The sequence below is a fragment of the Balaenoptera physalus genome, assembly GCF_965194825.1.
Source record: "Balaenoptera physalus genome assembly, chromosome: 16".
Taxonomy (NCBI): domain Eukaryota; kingdom Metazoa; phylum Chordata; class Mammalia; order Artiodactyla; family Balaenopteridae; genus Balaenoptera; species Balaenoptera physalus.
The window spans coordinates 70,447,288-70,465,701 of NC_138898.1; the positions used below are offsets into that span (position 1 = coordinate 70,447,288).

The window sequence follows — 18,414 nt, forward strand, 5'->3', positions numbered from 1 at the left end:
CTGCACACACTGTTCTTTCAGCTGATGCTCCCACCTTTTGGAAGGCAAAGCTGCCAACTTGGCCTCTTGCAAAACACACATTCCATTCATAAGTGCGTTTGTGCATTTTTCCTCCCACACCCTTCTAGGCAGCCAATGCAGAGCTGCCAAGACAGCTGCAGGAGCAGCTTCTCATTTGGGGGGGAAAGGCAACTTGAAGGGTTTTCACAGAACACTTGGCTTAGGCTTTGAACGTATTACTCCCCAACTTTCTGGCCTCCTCATCCATAGTGGGGTTGTTTAGTAGGACACTCAGCCGTGTCATTTTCATTGCCTTTTGTCCCCCTTTTTGTAAATTCTCTTCCCTATTATAAAGGAAATCCATTAATGGAAACTTGAAAAATCTAGAAAAGTTAAAACCATATCTAATCCCACCACTCAGTCAATGACTGCCCCTGTTTTACAATCTTCTATCATACCTTTTCCATTATTCAAAAGCAGTTTTTAATAGCTGCATAATATTCCAACATGTTGATGCGTGCCATAATTTCTAGAACAGTCCCCTATGGTTGGCACTAAGTTGTTCCCAAATGATGCTGCCAATCATATCCTTGCACATACATCTTTGGCAAATAATTATTTCTTGAGGAAAAATTCCTAGAAGTGAAATTACTGGGCTTTTTAAAAAAGTATGAACACTGAAGGATTTTTTAATTCCAGGAAAGTTTTTACCTTGTGTTTGCTAGCATCGATTTGTTTCAAATCTTTGTTAATTTGACAGATTAAAAAAGTTTTTCATTATAGGTTTAATTTCTGTTTATTTGAATACCCTTTAGATTGTCATCTGCTATTTTTTCCAGAAGGTTTTGGCCAATTGTTTTTCTTTAGAGAGTTGTCCGTATCCTTTGCTCATGTTTCTGTTGTCTTTTCCATAATGAATTTTCCATTCTGAATTTTTAAGGTCTCTTTACACATTAAGTATAGTGTCCATTTGTCAATTATTGCAAAAATGTTTCTAGTTTTTTAAGGTAGTAAGTATTAGAAGTTTGTTCTTGTCTTTCATTTTTTTCTATTTACTTTTATGCTTAAAACATTTTGACTGATCCAGAGATCAACTTAATACTCATTGATAATATATATTACATACATATATTGGTTTTTTTAATGATTTTTTTACACATATACCTTATTCCTCCTGGAACTTATTTTGACATATGTAACTTTCCCCCAAATATTTAGATTTTATCCAATTATCTATCTTTACTCAGTAAAGGAGGCTGCATTATTTATTATGTAAGTCTGTGTATACAAGAGCCTTGTGTCTATGTGTTCTTCTGTCTTGTCTTAACACTAGTACCACTTTATTTTGTAGCTCTGTATTGTAATAAACTAGCAATTTCAGCAGCACCACCCCAGATAAACATGCGCCCATAGAGTCCTCATCAGCATGGATTAAAGAACACTATGCAGAGTTAGGTGCTCTGCTGCTTCCTGCATTGCTGCCATATTCCACTATGACTTTCTTAGCACCCCTAAGGTAAGAAGAGAATCAAGGTTGGAACATTACATAGGAAGAATGTTAAACCCACATAAGAGCCTTATGGCTTTCATAAGACAGGGCATCCTTGGAAGTCATAGCAAAGGAAAGGAAGTGGGAGAGGTTAGGCTGGCTCTCTTGCCTTAACTTCCCAGGCAGACTAACTCTTTAGGACCTAGGTCAAAATCCAGAGCTAAAGAATGACTTCCAGAGCTAACCCAGCCATGTGCTTTGGCAGCTGGATTTGGGAGGAAGGAAGAGGCCAGTGCTGAGTTGACTACTGTTCTCCTCTGAACCCTCAGCGCTACCTTCAGTATACCATTCCACATACTGTTATGCTTATCTGGTGATAGTGTGAATTAATTGCTTATCCCTCATCTAGTCAAAAATTGGATTTTAGCCATACAGCACCATGACAACACTTTGAATAGCTCCATGTTCTATATAAGCACCCAAATCAGTAAACTTCACTTTATTATTCCCCACACCTCTATTTGTAAGGCCTTGGCTGGGCTCAGTAACTCAGAAGAGCCAAAAAAGACACAAGCCCAAGAGCCAACTGGGAAAATAAGTACATGTTTTGAAGGTTTACTTTTTTAAGTGAGGAAAAAGTCACCCCCTAGATTTCCTTCCAGCCTCCATCTGATGCTGACCTTGGTAATATGAGAAGAAAAGAAAAATTCCAGTTCATTGAGGAAACCTTATAACCCTCTCCTAGCTAGAAAGAGGAGGTAGTCATGACTCTTAAGCCCTTTCCAACTGAAAAGAAAAATAAAAGCACATCTCATGCCACCACTGTACTTATTTTTAGGAGATACCTATATGAGGCTGGCTGGGAATCTTTGGGAAGGCCACTAGGGCCTGCATCAAAGGCCCTACTTGGCCTTTAAGATGGCTAGCCAATAGCTTTCCTGAGCATAAACAATAACTAGACAGAAAATACAATTAAAGGAAGCTAAGATGTACCACAATTAGACTTCCGGAATGTAAGAGCCAGATGGAGCCATCAGGGATCATGGTAGTCTAAGCCCCCCATCCTCCCAATTTGGCACAGCGGGAAGTTGAGCCCCCAAGAGGGGCAGTGACTTGTGAAGGGTTGTGTGTGACCATGCCAACCTTCTTCTCTGGATTCCCTGCATTACTCACCTAACAGCCTTTTGGAAACCTTAAACTTATGTCTTAGGTGCTTTATAAATCACAGAAGTTCTTCTAAATCCTATCATCACTGATAGAAGTAAGTCTCTTGATTTTGCAGATAACTAAAAGGAAACGCAGAATTTAACTTGCCAAAGGTCACAGAGCAGTAGCACTTGACAGTTTTCATCTTGCCTCCTTTGCCTTAATCACTGCCAACCTAATAGATGTAGGAGCCAACCATTTAGAACAGTGTTCACTTTTTATTCTTCAAGGGAATTGACGTCAGCTGCTAAGGTAAGACTGTTTAGGTAGTGGCCCTGGGAGGACTCATTTGCTTCTTGCCTACAAGTCCTGGGACTCCGAAAGCCATTAGGCTTGGTGAGTAGGAGGTCGACAATCCATGTCTGTGGCTGGGGATCCTGTACCGTCCGGATCATCTCACAGAGCACAGGGTCCGCCATCCGGTATGTTGGTGGAAGAGGCTCCTGGTGGGTAAAGCTCACCCCAGAATGAAGTCACTGGTTTTTTGTTTTTGTTTTTTGCAGAATTGTCAATAGTCAAGTAAACAAATTTATTAAGTCCAACAGCAGGTTACCTTCCAAGTAAAAAAGTGACAATAATGTGTGTAACAAGTTAATAAAAATATTCAAGGAGCCATTTGGAGAGTGCAACAGTGCAGAGAATAAAAATCAAAGTATTGACTTTTGTCAACAAGTTTGTACAACTTCAAGAAACAAACACACTGGTCACAAACCAAGAGGAATCCACAAAGGTGGAGGGTCACGTGAGTAGTGGACTCATCACCTCAGCGGGTTAAGGCAGGGTATCTTATTCGTAGGACCAATTTATCCAAGCCCCATTTGCCTAGTGCTTCAAATTCCCCCTTTGAAACCTAGAATCATATTCATTAGTGCAACAGGTAAGAGCAATTAATAACAGACTCGGGGGCTGGGACCAGGGTCAGAGGGTAGACACTTCTGCCAGAATAAATGTGTGTTGGGAATAAAACCACAGCAGCTGCTGAATGGCTTCCTTTGGCAATATCCAAGATTTGTGTTGAAAGTTTCTACTAGGGAAGGTGGGTGGTGGAAGAGCAGGCTCAGTTTCCAAGAAGAGAAATAGGGAGGAGGATGTGATGCCCTAGCACCTGAATCAGAAGCAGAATCTGATGGTTACTCAATTTTGTCTTTCAATGAGGAAAAACACCTGCAGATCCTCACTGTAAGGCAGTGCCAGTCAAGGTGAACCTGGATATATGCTATAATTACAGCTTAGCAAAGGAGTAAACTCTGAAGGGGAAGTGGGTGGGAACCCCTCTATATGAATCAGAAAACAGACGGTGGATTAAGAGGAAGATCAATGTCATGTGTTCTCAAATGAGTCCCAATTAACACTTTAATGACTTAATAGTCCTTTTAGTCCATCTTCTTTAAACAAGATACTGCTGGAGTCCCCCAAGGAAGACCCTGTCAATTACCAAGATGTTCAGGTCATCACTAACCAAACATAAGACAGACATGGCAAAGCGGGCTACTACGGCAAAACAGCAGCTTTCTTCCAGCCCTTATAATTGTGTAATTGGGTCTACCTTTGGGCTTCACTGCACTGAAGACTTTACTTTAAACGCGGCAAACCAAACACAGTCCTAAATACAGATCTTCTGTTTTGTTTTTTAAACTTATACCAGGTCCTTATCCCACTAATTTCCTACCGTTGTTTAAATTTGGCATGGTATAGTATATGAGGCCATCGTGTGAACTGTGGAGTCCCACACCCTGCAGGCTCCAGCACTGAGGACTGAATTTTGCCACCAGTCCTTGGGAGATCCGTACTGTTTAAAAGACCAAAAATAATGTGTGGCTTAATCTTTCCTCCTTTCCAAGAAGGCTAGTTTGTGCCTTCCTTAGGGAAATTTAATTTTGAAAACACTGCCTTGTACGTTTTCTATTGGATTTCCTTGGGCCTGAGGGCTTGGTTGAAATTTGGATCTTTACCCAGCTCTAGATTTTTTTTCTTATCAGAAGGGTAGAAATGGGATCTTGGACCCAACTCACACATGTGAGCACATCTGGCAGGGAGAACTGCTGAGACAACTAGCTGAAGCATAGCAAAGTGTCATTACAGGAGGCAGGGCTAAGAATGATATACATTCAAATTTGGCAGGGATAGGGGAAGAGCAGTTCAGTGAAGCACACTTCATCTCATACAGCTTTCTAATCAATTGCTAAAGAAATACCACAGAAGCTCACACACAAAACCACTGCCAAAAATCAAGCAATTTCCCAACATATATTCAGTTTGTTGTGGCCACTCTGATATTTGCCTATTTTCAAAATGGCATCCACATCCTGCCCCTCTCCACACCACCACACCACTCTGGTGTCATATTGTTAAAGTGAAGGGTGCACTGGCTTACTTGAGGGGCATGCATTGACCTGTGCAACACAATTACTGCTCACTCATTAAGCAGCAAACCTATCTCTAGGTGAAGAAGAACAGGGACCTTTTATTTCCCACAAGTGCAACTGCAAACCCTACACACACACACTACCTTGGATCCCTTTGCAGAAAACTGCTTTTCATGAGAAAGTTAAGCATTGGCCCAGGCTACTGCAGAAGCTTGAATTCCTTGCATTAAGAACTCAAACCTGGAAGGAAACTCCCTCCCTGACCATTCCCTTTTCAGGCTTCTAATTTGCATTTTTCCAACAAATAGACCATTAAATATATAACCCAAAATAATTTTTTTAATGGTTCTTTTGTTGAGGAAGCTGAAGAGCTGAATTAAAACAAAAAACCACCCATCATAGCACACCTAATGCATGGAATCATGCCTTCTTACAGGCTGGGGAAAGAATCCAGTTCCTCCAGAGTCCTCAGGATATTCAGCATCTACCTCTTTTGTGCCCTTCTCTCCATACACCCTTCTGATCTGAGACAGAAAAAGCCTTACCTGGCTCGGAGCAGCCTGCCTTTACCCTTATTCAACCTCTACCCGATCCAGAATTGGGAAAAACTGGGGGTTGCACACTGACTGGATGAAAAGGCAGTCTTGTTAACACCTCAGTCTAGGTGCCCTGACTACAGTTGAGCCACAGAACCTGCTAGGACCTCTAGAAACTCTTTATACAGGGATCTTGTGTCTTAGGCTAGAACAAAGCCAGACATCTGGACTGGGACCCTCGTCAGCTTTCCAGCAGTATTGCCAACCTACTGTGGCTGACTTTAAAGTTTCCCATCCATCCCTCTAAGAAGGGGCAACTGTCAGGGTTAGGATTCAAAAAAGAAAATCTGACTTCAAATATGTTCCCTATTGTCAATACCAATTTTAGAAAAACATCGACTGCAGAAACTCCTTAAATCATTTTTGTAAATATGGGAGACCAGAGCCATAGGCTACTAATAAAGGAACTCAAAATAAGTGATTCCTGCCCAGGCTGAGAAACATATACCTGGGAGGGAGATGGGGGTAAGTTGGGGGAGAAAACTCCAAATGTTTAATAGACAAACTCTGCATTACCTCAAGAGTGTAAATATTTTTTTATTTAAAAGATTCCCTTTTCAATCTGTTCCAAAGTGTTGGAAGCTGAACAGTACAAGTTCCTGCCACCCACCCTTCCAGTACAGTTTTATGAGGACACTTTTTTTTTTAATGGAAAAATAACAAGAGGACCCTCTACTGAAACCAGGTAGGACCAGAGTCAGCTCCTGTGTGGCAGTTTGGCCAAAGCTGGCCTTATGGAGCGAGCACGCAGAGGAGTCTGGGGAACTGGGACTCCCTCTTGTGAGGAAAAGGCTGAGAAAATTAATCTTCTCTTTAATGAAAATGGTCCAAATTCTGATTCAAAAGCCTCCATTATGATGTTCCCTGGCACTCTTCTTATACTATATATATTGAAGGCTCCCTTTTATAGCCAGTTTTAGCAGGCAAAGAAACAAAGAAATATAGATACATATATGTGTATATATATATATTTTATATAGGTAAAATATATACATATCTTATATATGTATATATACATATTTGGGGGTAGGAAAAGGAGAGGTGGGTCATGTAAACCTAAACAGTCATCACATTACCCCAAATGAGCCTGACATTAACAAAGAAGAAAATAAATAACTTCTGGGGGTTAAGTGACAACATGGGTGCAGCAAGAAGGGAAAGGGCACACGTTTTAACTATTAAATACATTTTTATATTTGTTTGGCAGAGTTCAAGCCAGCCCAGGCTTCTGCACTTGCCAGACAAGTAAGCTGATGATACTCAATTTAAAAAAAAAAAAAAAAAAAATTCAAGCAGAGCTCCATACCACAGTTTTCCTTCAAGTCAGTTGGCCGGCAGGCACAGTTTTCTGACCACCAGGAACAGAAACTTTGGCTCCAAGGCAAATGAAAAAAAAAAAGTATTTCCACTTACAACGTGAAAATACAGAAAGTTCATCAAAGAAAGAAAACTATCAAAGTCTACTTCCAGCAAAACTGAGGTAGCACTGCTTTCTCTGCATTCAATGCTTAAGTGGTTCTCAGTACAATGTGTTCTAAAAAAACCGCTCACTTGACTGACAGGTGCAGCATGTTGATGGATAAACTCAACATGAAATGCAATAGGTCAAAGAAGGAATGAGCAAGAAGTGAGGAAAATAAGGGTTTCAGATAAATTAGCTTAAAAGGGGGTTGTCACCAGACTACAAATGCTCTTGGCTGGCCTTGGCTCTCCAAGAGCTTTAAATCGCCTGGGAATTAATGCAATGTGGTTAACAGTTAACACTGCTATTCAACTCTGTGTAAATCTTTAAAAATAATTATTACAACCTAAATTCAACGATGTAAACAGCACTACACACAGTACAGACCTGCCCTGAAAAACAAGAATATGCAAAACTGAGATCTGGCACTGTATCGTTTTGTAATGATAATTCAACCTAACTGTCCCATTCCCCCGCTCCCTGCTCTACACCCTCCCCCACCCCCCCCAAAAAATCTAATTTGTGCAAGAAGTGGCAGGCTTATTCTATCTGAAGGCTTCAAAAAAAAAAAAAAAAAGATACACAACATGTAGCCAGGTTCAAATATTTTGGGGGACCCTCCCCCCAAAAAAGAAATAACCAAAATAACCAAAAAGTGAAGAAAGTGCCTAAAACATGATACAGCATTTTAGAGCCCTTTCAGATACAAGGCAGAGAAAGGTGTAAAGTAGAAAATATCCGGATCTTCAGTAATTTCCAGAAAGGTCCAATTCCTTGGTTGGCTGCAGGGCAGCGGGCAGATCCTTGCTGCTGCTCCTGAGACAGAGCCACTAAGTCTGCTCCTCGGGACATAAGCCCTCGGGCCCTGAGCTGAGTGCACCTCTCCCTTCCCCTTCTCTTTTCCTTCGCTCCATTTCCCACTCCACAAAGGTATCAAAGAGACTTGGCCAGGCCTCATCTTCACTGTAGTTGCTGAGGTCAGGGCCAATCACCTGAGTGAAGTTAAGGAACATGTTCCAAGTGTCCCTGGAGATGCCCTTGATCCCCGAGGGGTTCTCTGTTAGGAAGTTTAGCCACTGGTCCAATACTGGAGGATTGTTCTGGGTAAAGACTAGTTTCCACAAGGCAATGGCTATTTCCCGATGCAGTGACCGCTGCCCTTCTTCAGAGTCCAGGCCGAACTGAAATGTAAACCGGTAGAGATCCTTGAATTTATCCTCTTGTTTGGCTTCTGTTAAGAGGCTAGGGAACCGTGCACAGATCCCATCAATGCTGTCTGCACTTATTGCTTTGCAGCCATCAAAAAACTCCTTCCTGCAACAGGAAGGAGGGGGCACAATTAATAATTGTAAATGGTATCATTTACTGAGAGGCAATATAGTATCATAATTAAGAGGGTAGCTGTGAGGCTGTCTGGATTTGAATGCCAACTCCTCCGCTAACTGTAGTCCTATTTCTTTCATCTGCCAAATGGTGAGAATACTACCTTACTTCATAGGGTTCTGGTGAGGACTAAACAAGTTAATATGTCAGCTGCTTCTAATTGTGCCTGGCACATGGTAGACAGCTGATGATGGTTCATTCATTCATCTATTCATCTTTCCAAAGCTAAACTCAAAGTCTCCTGCTCCATGCTCTGTTTCCCATTCTGCAACAGTGATTAAGCTGTAGACTCTCCTCCAAGATGGGGAGTCTCTTCCTGTTTTCCTTTTGATTCTCTAGGGGTTGTTTGTTTTTGGAATATTTTTGGTGACTGCCAAGGGAAATTTTTGGAGCCAAAGATTCTGGATGAACCTGGGTAACTCTGCCACCAGAGATCAAAGTTCTGTTATTAAAAAACAAAAATTGAGTATGTATTTTTAACATCTATATAACACTTTTAGTTTACAACATGGTCTCACATTGATCATCTTCTCGGAGATTTCTGCAACTGCTGAAGATAGAACGTCTGAGGTCTGTCGAGTAACCTACCCAGGGACTAAAAATTTTATCGAGGGATTCTCAAAGTCAATTCTTCTTACTTACTTATAACCCAGTGCTCTGGAAACCACACCTTGCAGTGACCCTGCCATGTTGTCTCCCCACAAACAACCTCTACAGGGATGCATGACCATGACAATGTACACAACTACTGGTTGATAACTAGGGCCAGCTGTCCTTGTTGGCACATAGGCTGGCTAAGGGTAATGTGCGGAGAGCTAGAAGGGGCAACTGGCTTCATGCAGTTACTGAAGCACATCCCCAGTGGCACTCACTATACTGGCACTCAATGCCTAACACATGATAGGTGTACAATAAATACCAAGTGAGGAAGTGAGTGAATTGACAAGTACAGGAGTGAAAGAAAAGATAAAAGTCAAACAGCAGTGGGGTGGGGCAGCAGCTTGGCAACATGGATTATTCCTCATTTAACTTCAGGCAAGGAGGGTTGCTGCCCAGTTCTTCAGAGGCTGAATAGCTTTAGAGAAATTGGTCAGAAAAAGAAAATAAGATTTACCCAAAACCCTATGAAGCCAACCCAGTTCTATCCTAGCTGGGCACCACTGCTCAATTGTGCTCTCTTTCCTCCTCTGATCACCTGGTGACATGAAGTATTTGTGACTAACCTGGTGAATTTGCACATGGTAGCAGCCTGGAACTTCCAAGCCAAGAGCAGCACTCGAAATTCTGTGGGGTCCACACATAGGTCATTGCAAAAGCGCTCCATGCCTTCCTCCAAAATTGCATCCTCCCGCTCATCCTTATAGCGCCTGAACAGTTCTTCCAACCTCTGCAAGGAAGACTCCTCGGCATTTGACCTGGGCTCCCTCCCAGCATCTCCTGAGGATGTTGGCAGCTGGCAGGTCTCAGTAGCAGCCTCTGCCTTCTTGGTCCCATTGACAAGGATATCCCCACCTGGCTTGCCACAGGCTGGCAGCTGTTCCTCACGGTGGCCTGCACCCCGCCTCCCGTGTGACTTGCTGCTGGGGTCACGGTCTCCATTCTTGCTACCCAGAGTTGATGAGGGATTCTTGCACTTGGTGACACACTGGCCCATGATGCTGGTGGCCTGGCCTCTAGAGTGGCCCCCTCTGGATTGGATGCCCTTGTTGCCACTGGCCCACGTGCCTCAACATGCCATCAGCCAGAGGAGCCAGCCAACCTGGAATGAAATTAGAAAGCAATCACTGCTGGACAGGGAGACAGAGTATGCAAGCTTCCCTCCAGGGACTGCACACTGGAACACCACTCTGTTTCAATGAGCTAACCATGAACCAGGGGAAATTCCCCAAGTTCATCATCACCTCCCTCGCAAGCCCATACCTTCACCTTGGAAATGCAGTGGTTAGAGCACATATGGAGAACCAATAAGGAAAATTCCTAAAATTCTTAAGGTAACATAGATCACAAAGAAGTTGATTCATGTGCAGAATGCATCAAGGAAGACTATGGTTCTGCCAGAAATATTCCAAAGGAAATTTGTCTTGCCAACTTGCCGTCACATAAGAAAGTTATTTGGACCTGTATTAACCCAGAAGGTACAAATAAAAGGTTCATCTTCTAGTCTCTAATGTCAAAATTCTCAGATGTTCTTTTTAAGTAGGATGAGTAGGAAGAAGGGGTAGCCACATCCAAAACAACTATATAGTTTCATAATGGCCTAAAGATGAGATAAAGAATTTGCAGAGTCAAGACTAACGGCAGAGTCCTAGCCAAATAACAAAGTAAAATTTGTCTTGATTTCTTCAAGTTCCTTTCTGGGACCCACCCGCACAGTAGGTGAAATGCCCTTTCTCCACCCTTCCTCTATCCACCTATGGGAGCCATCCACCAAGACTGTTCTCCACGCCAAGGGTCCCAATCGCTGAGCTTCTTTTCTAACCCCCATCCCCGCCCCCAGCAAGGTGGTATGTAGAGGAAAGTCAAGTTCACACTAAATGTGAATGTCCTGTAGGGCCTGCAGGCTTAGTCTTCCAAGATAGCGTCTCCATTTTAAAAGAAGGGCTGATTTACCCAAATACAGTCTCTAAATGATAGAATAACTGCTAGATGAAAAAGAAAAGTCTGCACTGATACATAACAAACATCACAGTGGTTTATTTATTAAGTAACGAAAAAGTGGTTTTTAAAGAATTGCTAGAAATTTCTGGGCCAGGGATGAGGTGATTTCTCTGAAGACTCTATCTACTCAGACTCTTATTCTTACCTTCAACTAGTCCGCTAGAAGATCCATCTAAAATTTAGTACTTATAAAAGTTTGCTACCTGCTATAATAACTGCAGCCTCTGAAATTATAATGTTGATAGAAATTTAGACCAGGAGCCAGAAGTATAGGCGGGAAAGCAGACCAAATCAATGTCAGTCCCATGCCTCTCCAGCTCTAGGGTCAGGGACCTCCACAATCCAAATTCAAAGCTCTAAGGAGACCGGCAGTGGGGCAGAAGGGTGCTTTTAATGGAAGGCTGGAGCTTTAAACTTTACCTAAAGAACTTTAGCTTCCTCCAAATAGTGCTTGGATAAATTCAGAGTTATCTTCAAAAGGAATTCTAAGGGTATGTTCTGAGCGTACAAGTTTAAAATGAAGACCAGAATCATTCCTGTAGTTACTGGAATCACACTGTATTGGGGTGTGTCCCATTGTCCACCTTCAAAGAGAATACATGACAGACGTGGTTATACACGCCCTTAAAAAAAGACTCGCAGTTTCACTTAGGTTTCAAAAACACGCTGAAACCCTTAGAAGGGTTTTGGTGTGGAAAATGACAGACCCAAGTAAGTTTTTTAAAGCCTTTTTATGCTTTTAGAATATAGCTAGTAAGCCATAAGCACAACTTGTTACAATTTTAAAAGGTATGGGGTTAATTCTTAGAAGACCAGCATACAAGGGAAGCAACTGTTGTTCAAGCTGAATTATCTCAAAACAAGCAGGACTATACCATGTGGAGGGTCTGGTTTCCAGATTTGTGTTTCTAAAGACTAAAATGCTGAAAGAAACAAAAGGCCCAAACTTACACAAATCCCACATGCTCACAGACTGGCAACTCTAATTCCCAGGCACGCTGACTCACCAGGGTTTGCTGCTCAGCTCGTGCTGCTGAGGGAAGCCCAGGTACCTGGCAGGATAAGAGGATTTCCTGGTTTCCTACTGACCCACCTATCCCAGGCTACTCACCCCTGCCCCATTGGACAGATGCTGCATTATATCAGCTTCCTCCAAATCCTGGCGCCAAGGCCTTCACATAGGGACAGAACAGATGGGCCTCCCAAGAGGCCCTAATCCATTTACCCAACCAGCCCTCCACATGAGAGCATCTTTGATGACCTGGCACAGCAGTACCAGCTGAAACCTGAAGGCATTTTACATGCCCAGCAGATGAAAAAAAGGAGGGGGAAATCAATTTAGACAGATGATCAATCAGCAAGTGCTAGAAGGCTGGATCCCTTTCTTCCATTCTGGTCCTTTTCTTTGAAGCAAGTTGTGGTCTCAAGCCAGAAAAAAGTATTTTCAGATATGATGGTAAGTGTGGCCCCCTGATTACCCAATGAGCTCCCTTCTTTTGTGTCTCCTCTTTCTTTGGGAAAATAGTTCTGTATCCAGAGATTTCTCAGGCTCAATCATGGTGCTCAGCCGTGTGTCCCAGGGTGGCAGCACTTCAAGTGTTTTAAAGTTGAAAGTTTCCCTGGACCCACTAGCTGTTGGCTAACAGCTAATAATAGTAGTTATCAATTACTGAGCGCTTGATACCATGCCAGGCACTATGTTAAGCACTTTATGGACAATAACACTCATATATCCTCACCACAACCCCATTTAAAGACAGGGAAGCTGAGGCACAAAGAAAATTACCCAAGATCACAAGCAGAACCTGGTATGTCTGGCTTGAGAAACCATGACCTTTCACCACTAGGCTGGACTGCTGAGCCCACCTACATCAGATCACCTCGGGAAAGCCCACCAATGGATGGGTCCCAAGCTCAGGAGTGTCACCACACCAATCACAGAGCAGCGAGTTTTACAATTAGCCACTGGAAAAAAAAAAAAAACCATGGTCTGTGCCCTGTGCTAAGAAGGGTGTCCTAGCCACTGCCCTCTCCCAGGCAAGCATTACGACCGTGATGCAGGCAGGCAAGATGCCGTTAGGTTCAGTCTCACTAGAGGCGGGGACTAGAATTAGTCTAAAGTTCTTAAACCTGTGATGTTTCAGCCCACCAGCATGGTTAAAAGCTTCAGCTCTTAAAGTCCAACTCTGCCACCAGATGTTTGACCCTGATCAAAACCTGTATTTCTTCAACCTGCAAAATGCTATCTACTTCAAAGAGCAGTTGTAAGGATTCAGTCAGGAAGCGCAGATAAAGGGTATCTGGCACACACTGTCCTCCACACAGAAAACACTTGATATGACAGCCATTATTAACAGCCGAGTAGTATCTGATTAGCCTGATGGAAGCCCCAGCTTGTCCCATCTGAACAATGGGCTCCAGGCTTTGGCTTCCCCAGGCCCAGACAGGACGCCTACCCTTGCCTTGAGTCATGCAGTTGGGTCTTGCTCAAAAACAGTCTCTTGAACTACAGCACTGACCCTGCTCAAATGCACCACTGGTCAGAAATACCTGGGGGAATCAGATCCTCCATAGGCTAAGACTTGTGAATGATGCTGAATAAAATCAAGCTGGGTATTTGCTGTGCGCTGTGGATACTCTGAATTGCTGGTCACTCCCTGTCCCTAACCTGGGACAACCTTCCAGCCAGTTCCAGACTCCATTCCCTTTCCACTAGGTTCCAGCTCTGTAGATCTGCAAAAGACAGGATTTCTAACTTGCTACTTATTTATACTCATTTTTACTTCCCAGTGGTCCTCCTGCCACCTCTCTGAAGTGGATAGCCTCAGCACAAGCTGGGCACCCCAGAGCCAAATTTCACTAACCGAGCATCATTATTAATGAATACCACTTTGTATTTGTTAGTACATTATAACAGCTACATATAAATGTAGCTCTACGAAATAATTACCCCCATTTCATAGGAAGAGAAATGGAGGTACACGGAGGTCAATGAGCTATCTAGGAAGGGAGAAACTGGAGCAGAGTAATTAAGAGGAAGAGCTCTAGGAGCAGACAAACCTGGATCTGAATCATGGTGATGGACCAACTTGTGACCATCAGCATGTAACTTTAATGGGACAGTTGTACCTCATGGTCTGGTGGATAGAGTAAATGAGATAACCCATGTAAAATCCTCTGCCCAATACCTGGCTCATAAAAAGTATTCAGTAAGTGTTAGCTTTTATTACAGTTGTTATTATCACAAAGTTGGTGACAGAATCAAGCCTCCCTTCTAGAACAGTGCTCTTGTCAGCAGCCAGGCCAGGTCTCCTGGGGCAGTTCAGGTATGCTGACGCCCCAAATGCCCACAGCAGCTTTCCTGTTCTTGCAGTAAGTGATTCTGCTCTCCTGTTTCAGCTAAAGTGGCATAAATGAGTGAAATGGAGTGAGAGACAAGGAGGGGTGGGAAGAAAGGAAAGGTAGGAAGAAGAATAAAGGGGGCAAAGAAGCCACAAACCAGGAAACCTACTTCTATGCACAGCTTTGGGGGTTTACTTGAAAGACAGTAACTGCTCAGTTTATGCTGGACTAAGATCAGCCTCCAGCTTTTCTCCTTCAATCTCAGCTCTGACTTTGCCTCTCTCCCTCACTCCTTCTCTGCATCAGCTTCCAGCCTCCCTCCTCCCTGTGCCAGCCCCAGCTGCTGTTCCTGGGGATGGGCTTGGCTGCCTGCCTGGCCCCAGGCCTGGCGCTGGCACTGGCACTGCTGGGCCGAGGGCAATCCCAGAGGTCGTGGTCCCAGTGGATGCTCTGGCTCCAGAGAGCCAGAGAAGAAGAGATCAGGAAACTGTTTCTCTTAGGCAGTTCCATGAAGTGACAATCAGGCAAGTCCCTGTCTTCTAGGACTTACTATCTACCTCTGAAACAGAATCACCTCTTATGGAACAGAAGGACCATGAAGGGCTAAACCACACAAAGACAAATGGAGACAGGAAAGGAGAGCAGAGTGTGGACCAGTGTTATGGAAAGAAAGGTGGAGGGACTGATGAAGAGAAACTGGTATTTGTGGGACATGGGGCTATATGCTTCATATACATCACCTTCAAACCTCACAACAACCTAGGTTGTCAGAGCCCTTACAGATTAGGAAACTGAGGTTTCTTAACCACTTAGCAGTGGGACTAGGAAATAAAACCAGTCTGTCAAGACTCCAAAATCAACTCAATGGGAAAGTTTCACAGAGAATATGAGTCTTGTTCTGGTCCTTCAATGACTGGAAGCATAAAGTGGAAAGGAAGGAGGCAAAGGACCAATCTGCTTGGTCCAAGTTGAGACAGGATTTTAAAATGTTTATTAATAGCAATACCTTTTAAGTTACATGTGTGTATTGAGGAGACTGACATGAATTATCACATTTAACCCACTACAATTCTATGAGGAAGATAATATAACCTTCACTTTACAGAGGGGGAAACTGAACAGAGTTTAAGGGATTTGGCCTGAGGTCGTACAGGAAAAGGGATTCAAATCCAGGCAGTGTGACTCTAAACTCACCATTCTACATCACTGGCCTCACTACTTACTGTTCTTTGCTATGATATATGCCAGGATATATCCTTCCCCTAAGGAGATGCTGATGGCCCAAGAAGAAAAGATACATTATCAACACCTGATTGTACTCCAGAGGTACTGAGTCAACAGGAACAGAGTAAACTCCCAGGAAGCCTTCAGTTCTGGTCTGGGATCTCCCTAAGCAATGTGTGCCCTTGAACAAGTCTCTTAACCTCTCTGAGTTTGTGTTCCCATGATTAAAATCCTTCCAAGTCTAATAGTCTGGGACTACCTTCACATTTTGGTATCCAGAGAGGCTGAAGTTCTAGATTTGCAAGCCTTCTCAGGACAGGCATTTTGCCACCACAGTGAACAGCTCTCATACTTCTTGCCCAAGCCTGTTAGAGCCAAGGGAAAATGAGAAGTCCAAAAAGACAGAGAAAGCAGAGCTACTCCAATCTGAACAAGACGTGAAAGATTACACTGTCTTTGCAGGCTTCCCTGTCCTAATCATCTTAGTTTGAACTCTGCAGGGTCAGGAATAGGCCCTGACATATGGAAAATAGAGCAAGCTGGCTCACTGTTATAGCTGGCTGGGAGCTAAAAAACAGGGGGCAAAGGCTGGCACCAAAATCCAGTGTCAGCAAGGCACTTGAGATCTACTCTGATGACTTCCTTGAGAGAAGGAACTGATCCAATCCACTCCTCCCATTCTGTTCCCATCTAGAGTCTGTTCAGAAGCAAGAAGCCACTGACGAATGTTGGTGCAATAAGCACCAAGCAATAAGAAACCCATCTTTCCAACTTCCATCCAAACAGTTTGTATAGCTAGTTGGGCGCATGATTTTACTTCTTACTATATATGCCAGACACCCAGCTGCCAGGGGCTGAAGCAGCTGTACTGGCAGAAACCATCCCCCTAGGGAGTCTCAAAGCAAGACCACAAGAGCCTCTTGATCCCAACTGGCAGCTGCAGATGCTGAATGACCTGAGAAAAAGTTGGGAAATGGGTGGTGTCCATTTATAAACTACTTCCTAGAAAGTAAACTTGCAAAAATAACAAGGAGGAAAGACTGAGGGAGTACTTTAAAATGCAAAGTCTTCTGCTTACTGTCATTTGGAACTTGGGACTTACAAGAGCACCTCTGGAGATTAGGTCTTACCTAGAGCTACTTGGGAGGAAAAGCTGTTTCCTCTGCCAAAGCAAATGAGACGCGTCTACTATTTTCATGCTTTTAAAAGACTTTCTGTCCTAAAATGTACTGCAAGCAGCAAGCTAAAACAGCAGTTCCAGTTAGGGATGGGTAGGAACACAAGACTTTCTACATCAACCAATCTCAAAAGTGCGGAAAGAGGGATGGAGGAAAAGAGGGAGGGAGGAAAGGTAAAATTTTTAAAAAAGAAAATAAACCAATTGGTTATATTTCTGTAAAATAATCTTAGGTCACAGGACTAAGACCAGTCAGCTTTGTACAAAAGAATTTTTCTTTTCTTTTTAAAGGGTTCTTACATTCCTTACCTTGCATACTTCAGATATACTAAGGATATATATACAACTGAGGTCTGAGGACTGAAGTCAGTGTGGGCTGGCCAGAACAAATACTACTTGCCAAATACAACCAAGCCAACACACACGTATACTATAAAGTTTCCAAATACCAAAGAATCAAGCATTTTTGGTCTCTGGGTTCCAGAGCTGCTACATGTTTAATCCCACATGACTCAAAACAACCAAAAAAGAGCTGAATTATTCTACTGACCCACACTTGGAATATTTTTGCTGTCACTATTGATCTGGACAAGTCAGACTGTCCACTTATTTGCAAAGTACGCATCATTAACGGGCACCATATTTCTAGGTTGGCCACTCTTTTTGTTCCTGCACCAGCTTTTTCATTAACTAACTTTTCCTGTTTAAAACCAGAGGGCTGTCTTGGATTTGTGCTCTGTGGTACCATAATAAAAATGGCATGCCTGCTATATGCTATACTCTTTATCTCTGGTTTTAGCTTGGACCTTATCTTCAGGATACAGCCTCATTAGGCCATACTGAAGGTAAAATCACTGGTTAGGCACCACTTCTCTGCTTCCAATTAGCATATGGATACCAGCCACCCTGGAGGTCTACCAGATTGTAGATAATTAGTCCTCAAACACCCAATTACCACATCAACTGTTCACTTTTCAGTCACCTGAGGAATTCAGTAGTCAATAACTGACTGAAAAATAGTTAACTGGAGTTGAGATTTGGTCTTTGCATCTAAGTAAAAGAAAGGCAAGAAAGGAAACTATGAAATGAGTCAAAAGATGAGAAAGGAACCCAATATAAAGATGATAAATGAGTGCATGCAGACGTCTTAGAGGGGCACCTGAATGACCACAAATGTACAGATGTGGTTTCTAGAGCCACATTTCTTCTAAATAGATCTCAGGTTCATCACATGGTGACTAATGTGATGTTTGCTAATTCTTTAAAAAAAAAAAAAATCCAAATTCATTAAGGCCACATTTATCAGTTTTTTCCTAGAGGCCCATGATGGAAGCTGACTGCTAATGCACAGTAGATGGGAAGAGGAAGAGGGACAGAAAAAAGATCTGTATAATAAAAGAATATCTGTTTTCAACCACATCAGTAAGCTGGTCAGAGAACTAAGGCCACTAAGACTTTCTTACCCACTGCCAAATTCAAAAGCATTACATAGTTATTCTGTAAAGTTTAGA

The 18,414-nt window shown here is 42.9% G+C and overlaps 2 protein-coding genes across 7 annotated transcripts in view; one reads left to right on the forward strand and one right to left on the reverse strand.

Moving 5' to 3' along the window:
• Positions 1–18,414, forward strand: part of REXO5 (RNA exonuclease 5) — a 73,439-nt gene that overhangs the window by 44,626 nt on the left and 10,399 nt on the right. The gene's annotated exons all lie outside the window — the stretch shown is intronic.
• The window catches only part of DCUN1D3 (defective in cullin neddylation 1 domain containing 3), a 34,592-nt gene continuing 22,352 nt past the window's right edge, over positions 6,175–18,414 (reverse strand). For both annotated transcript variants that reach the window (XM_082431123.1, XM_082431122.1), the window contains 2 exons: positions 9,726–10,261; positions 6,175–8,433 (listed from right to left, as the gene is read on the reverse strand). In XM_082431123.1, the coding sequence (XP_082287249.1) occupies positions 7,950–8,433; positions 9,726–10,156 (915 nt within the window). In that variant the 5' untranslated portion in view covers positions 10,157–10,261 and the 3' untranslated portion in view covers positions 6,175–7,949. The remainder of the gene's footprint in view (positions 8,434–9,725; positions 10,262–18,414) is intronic.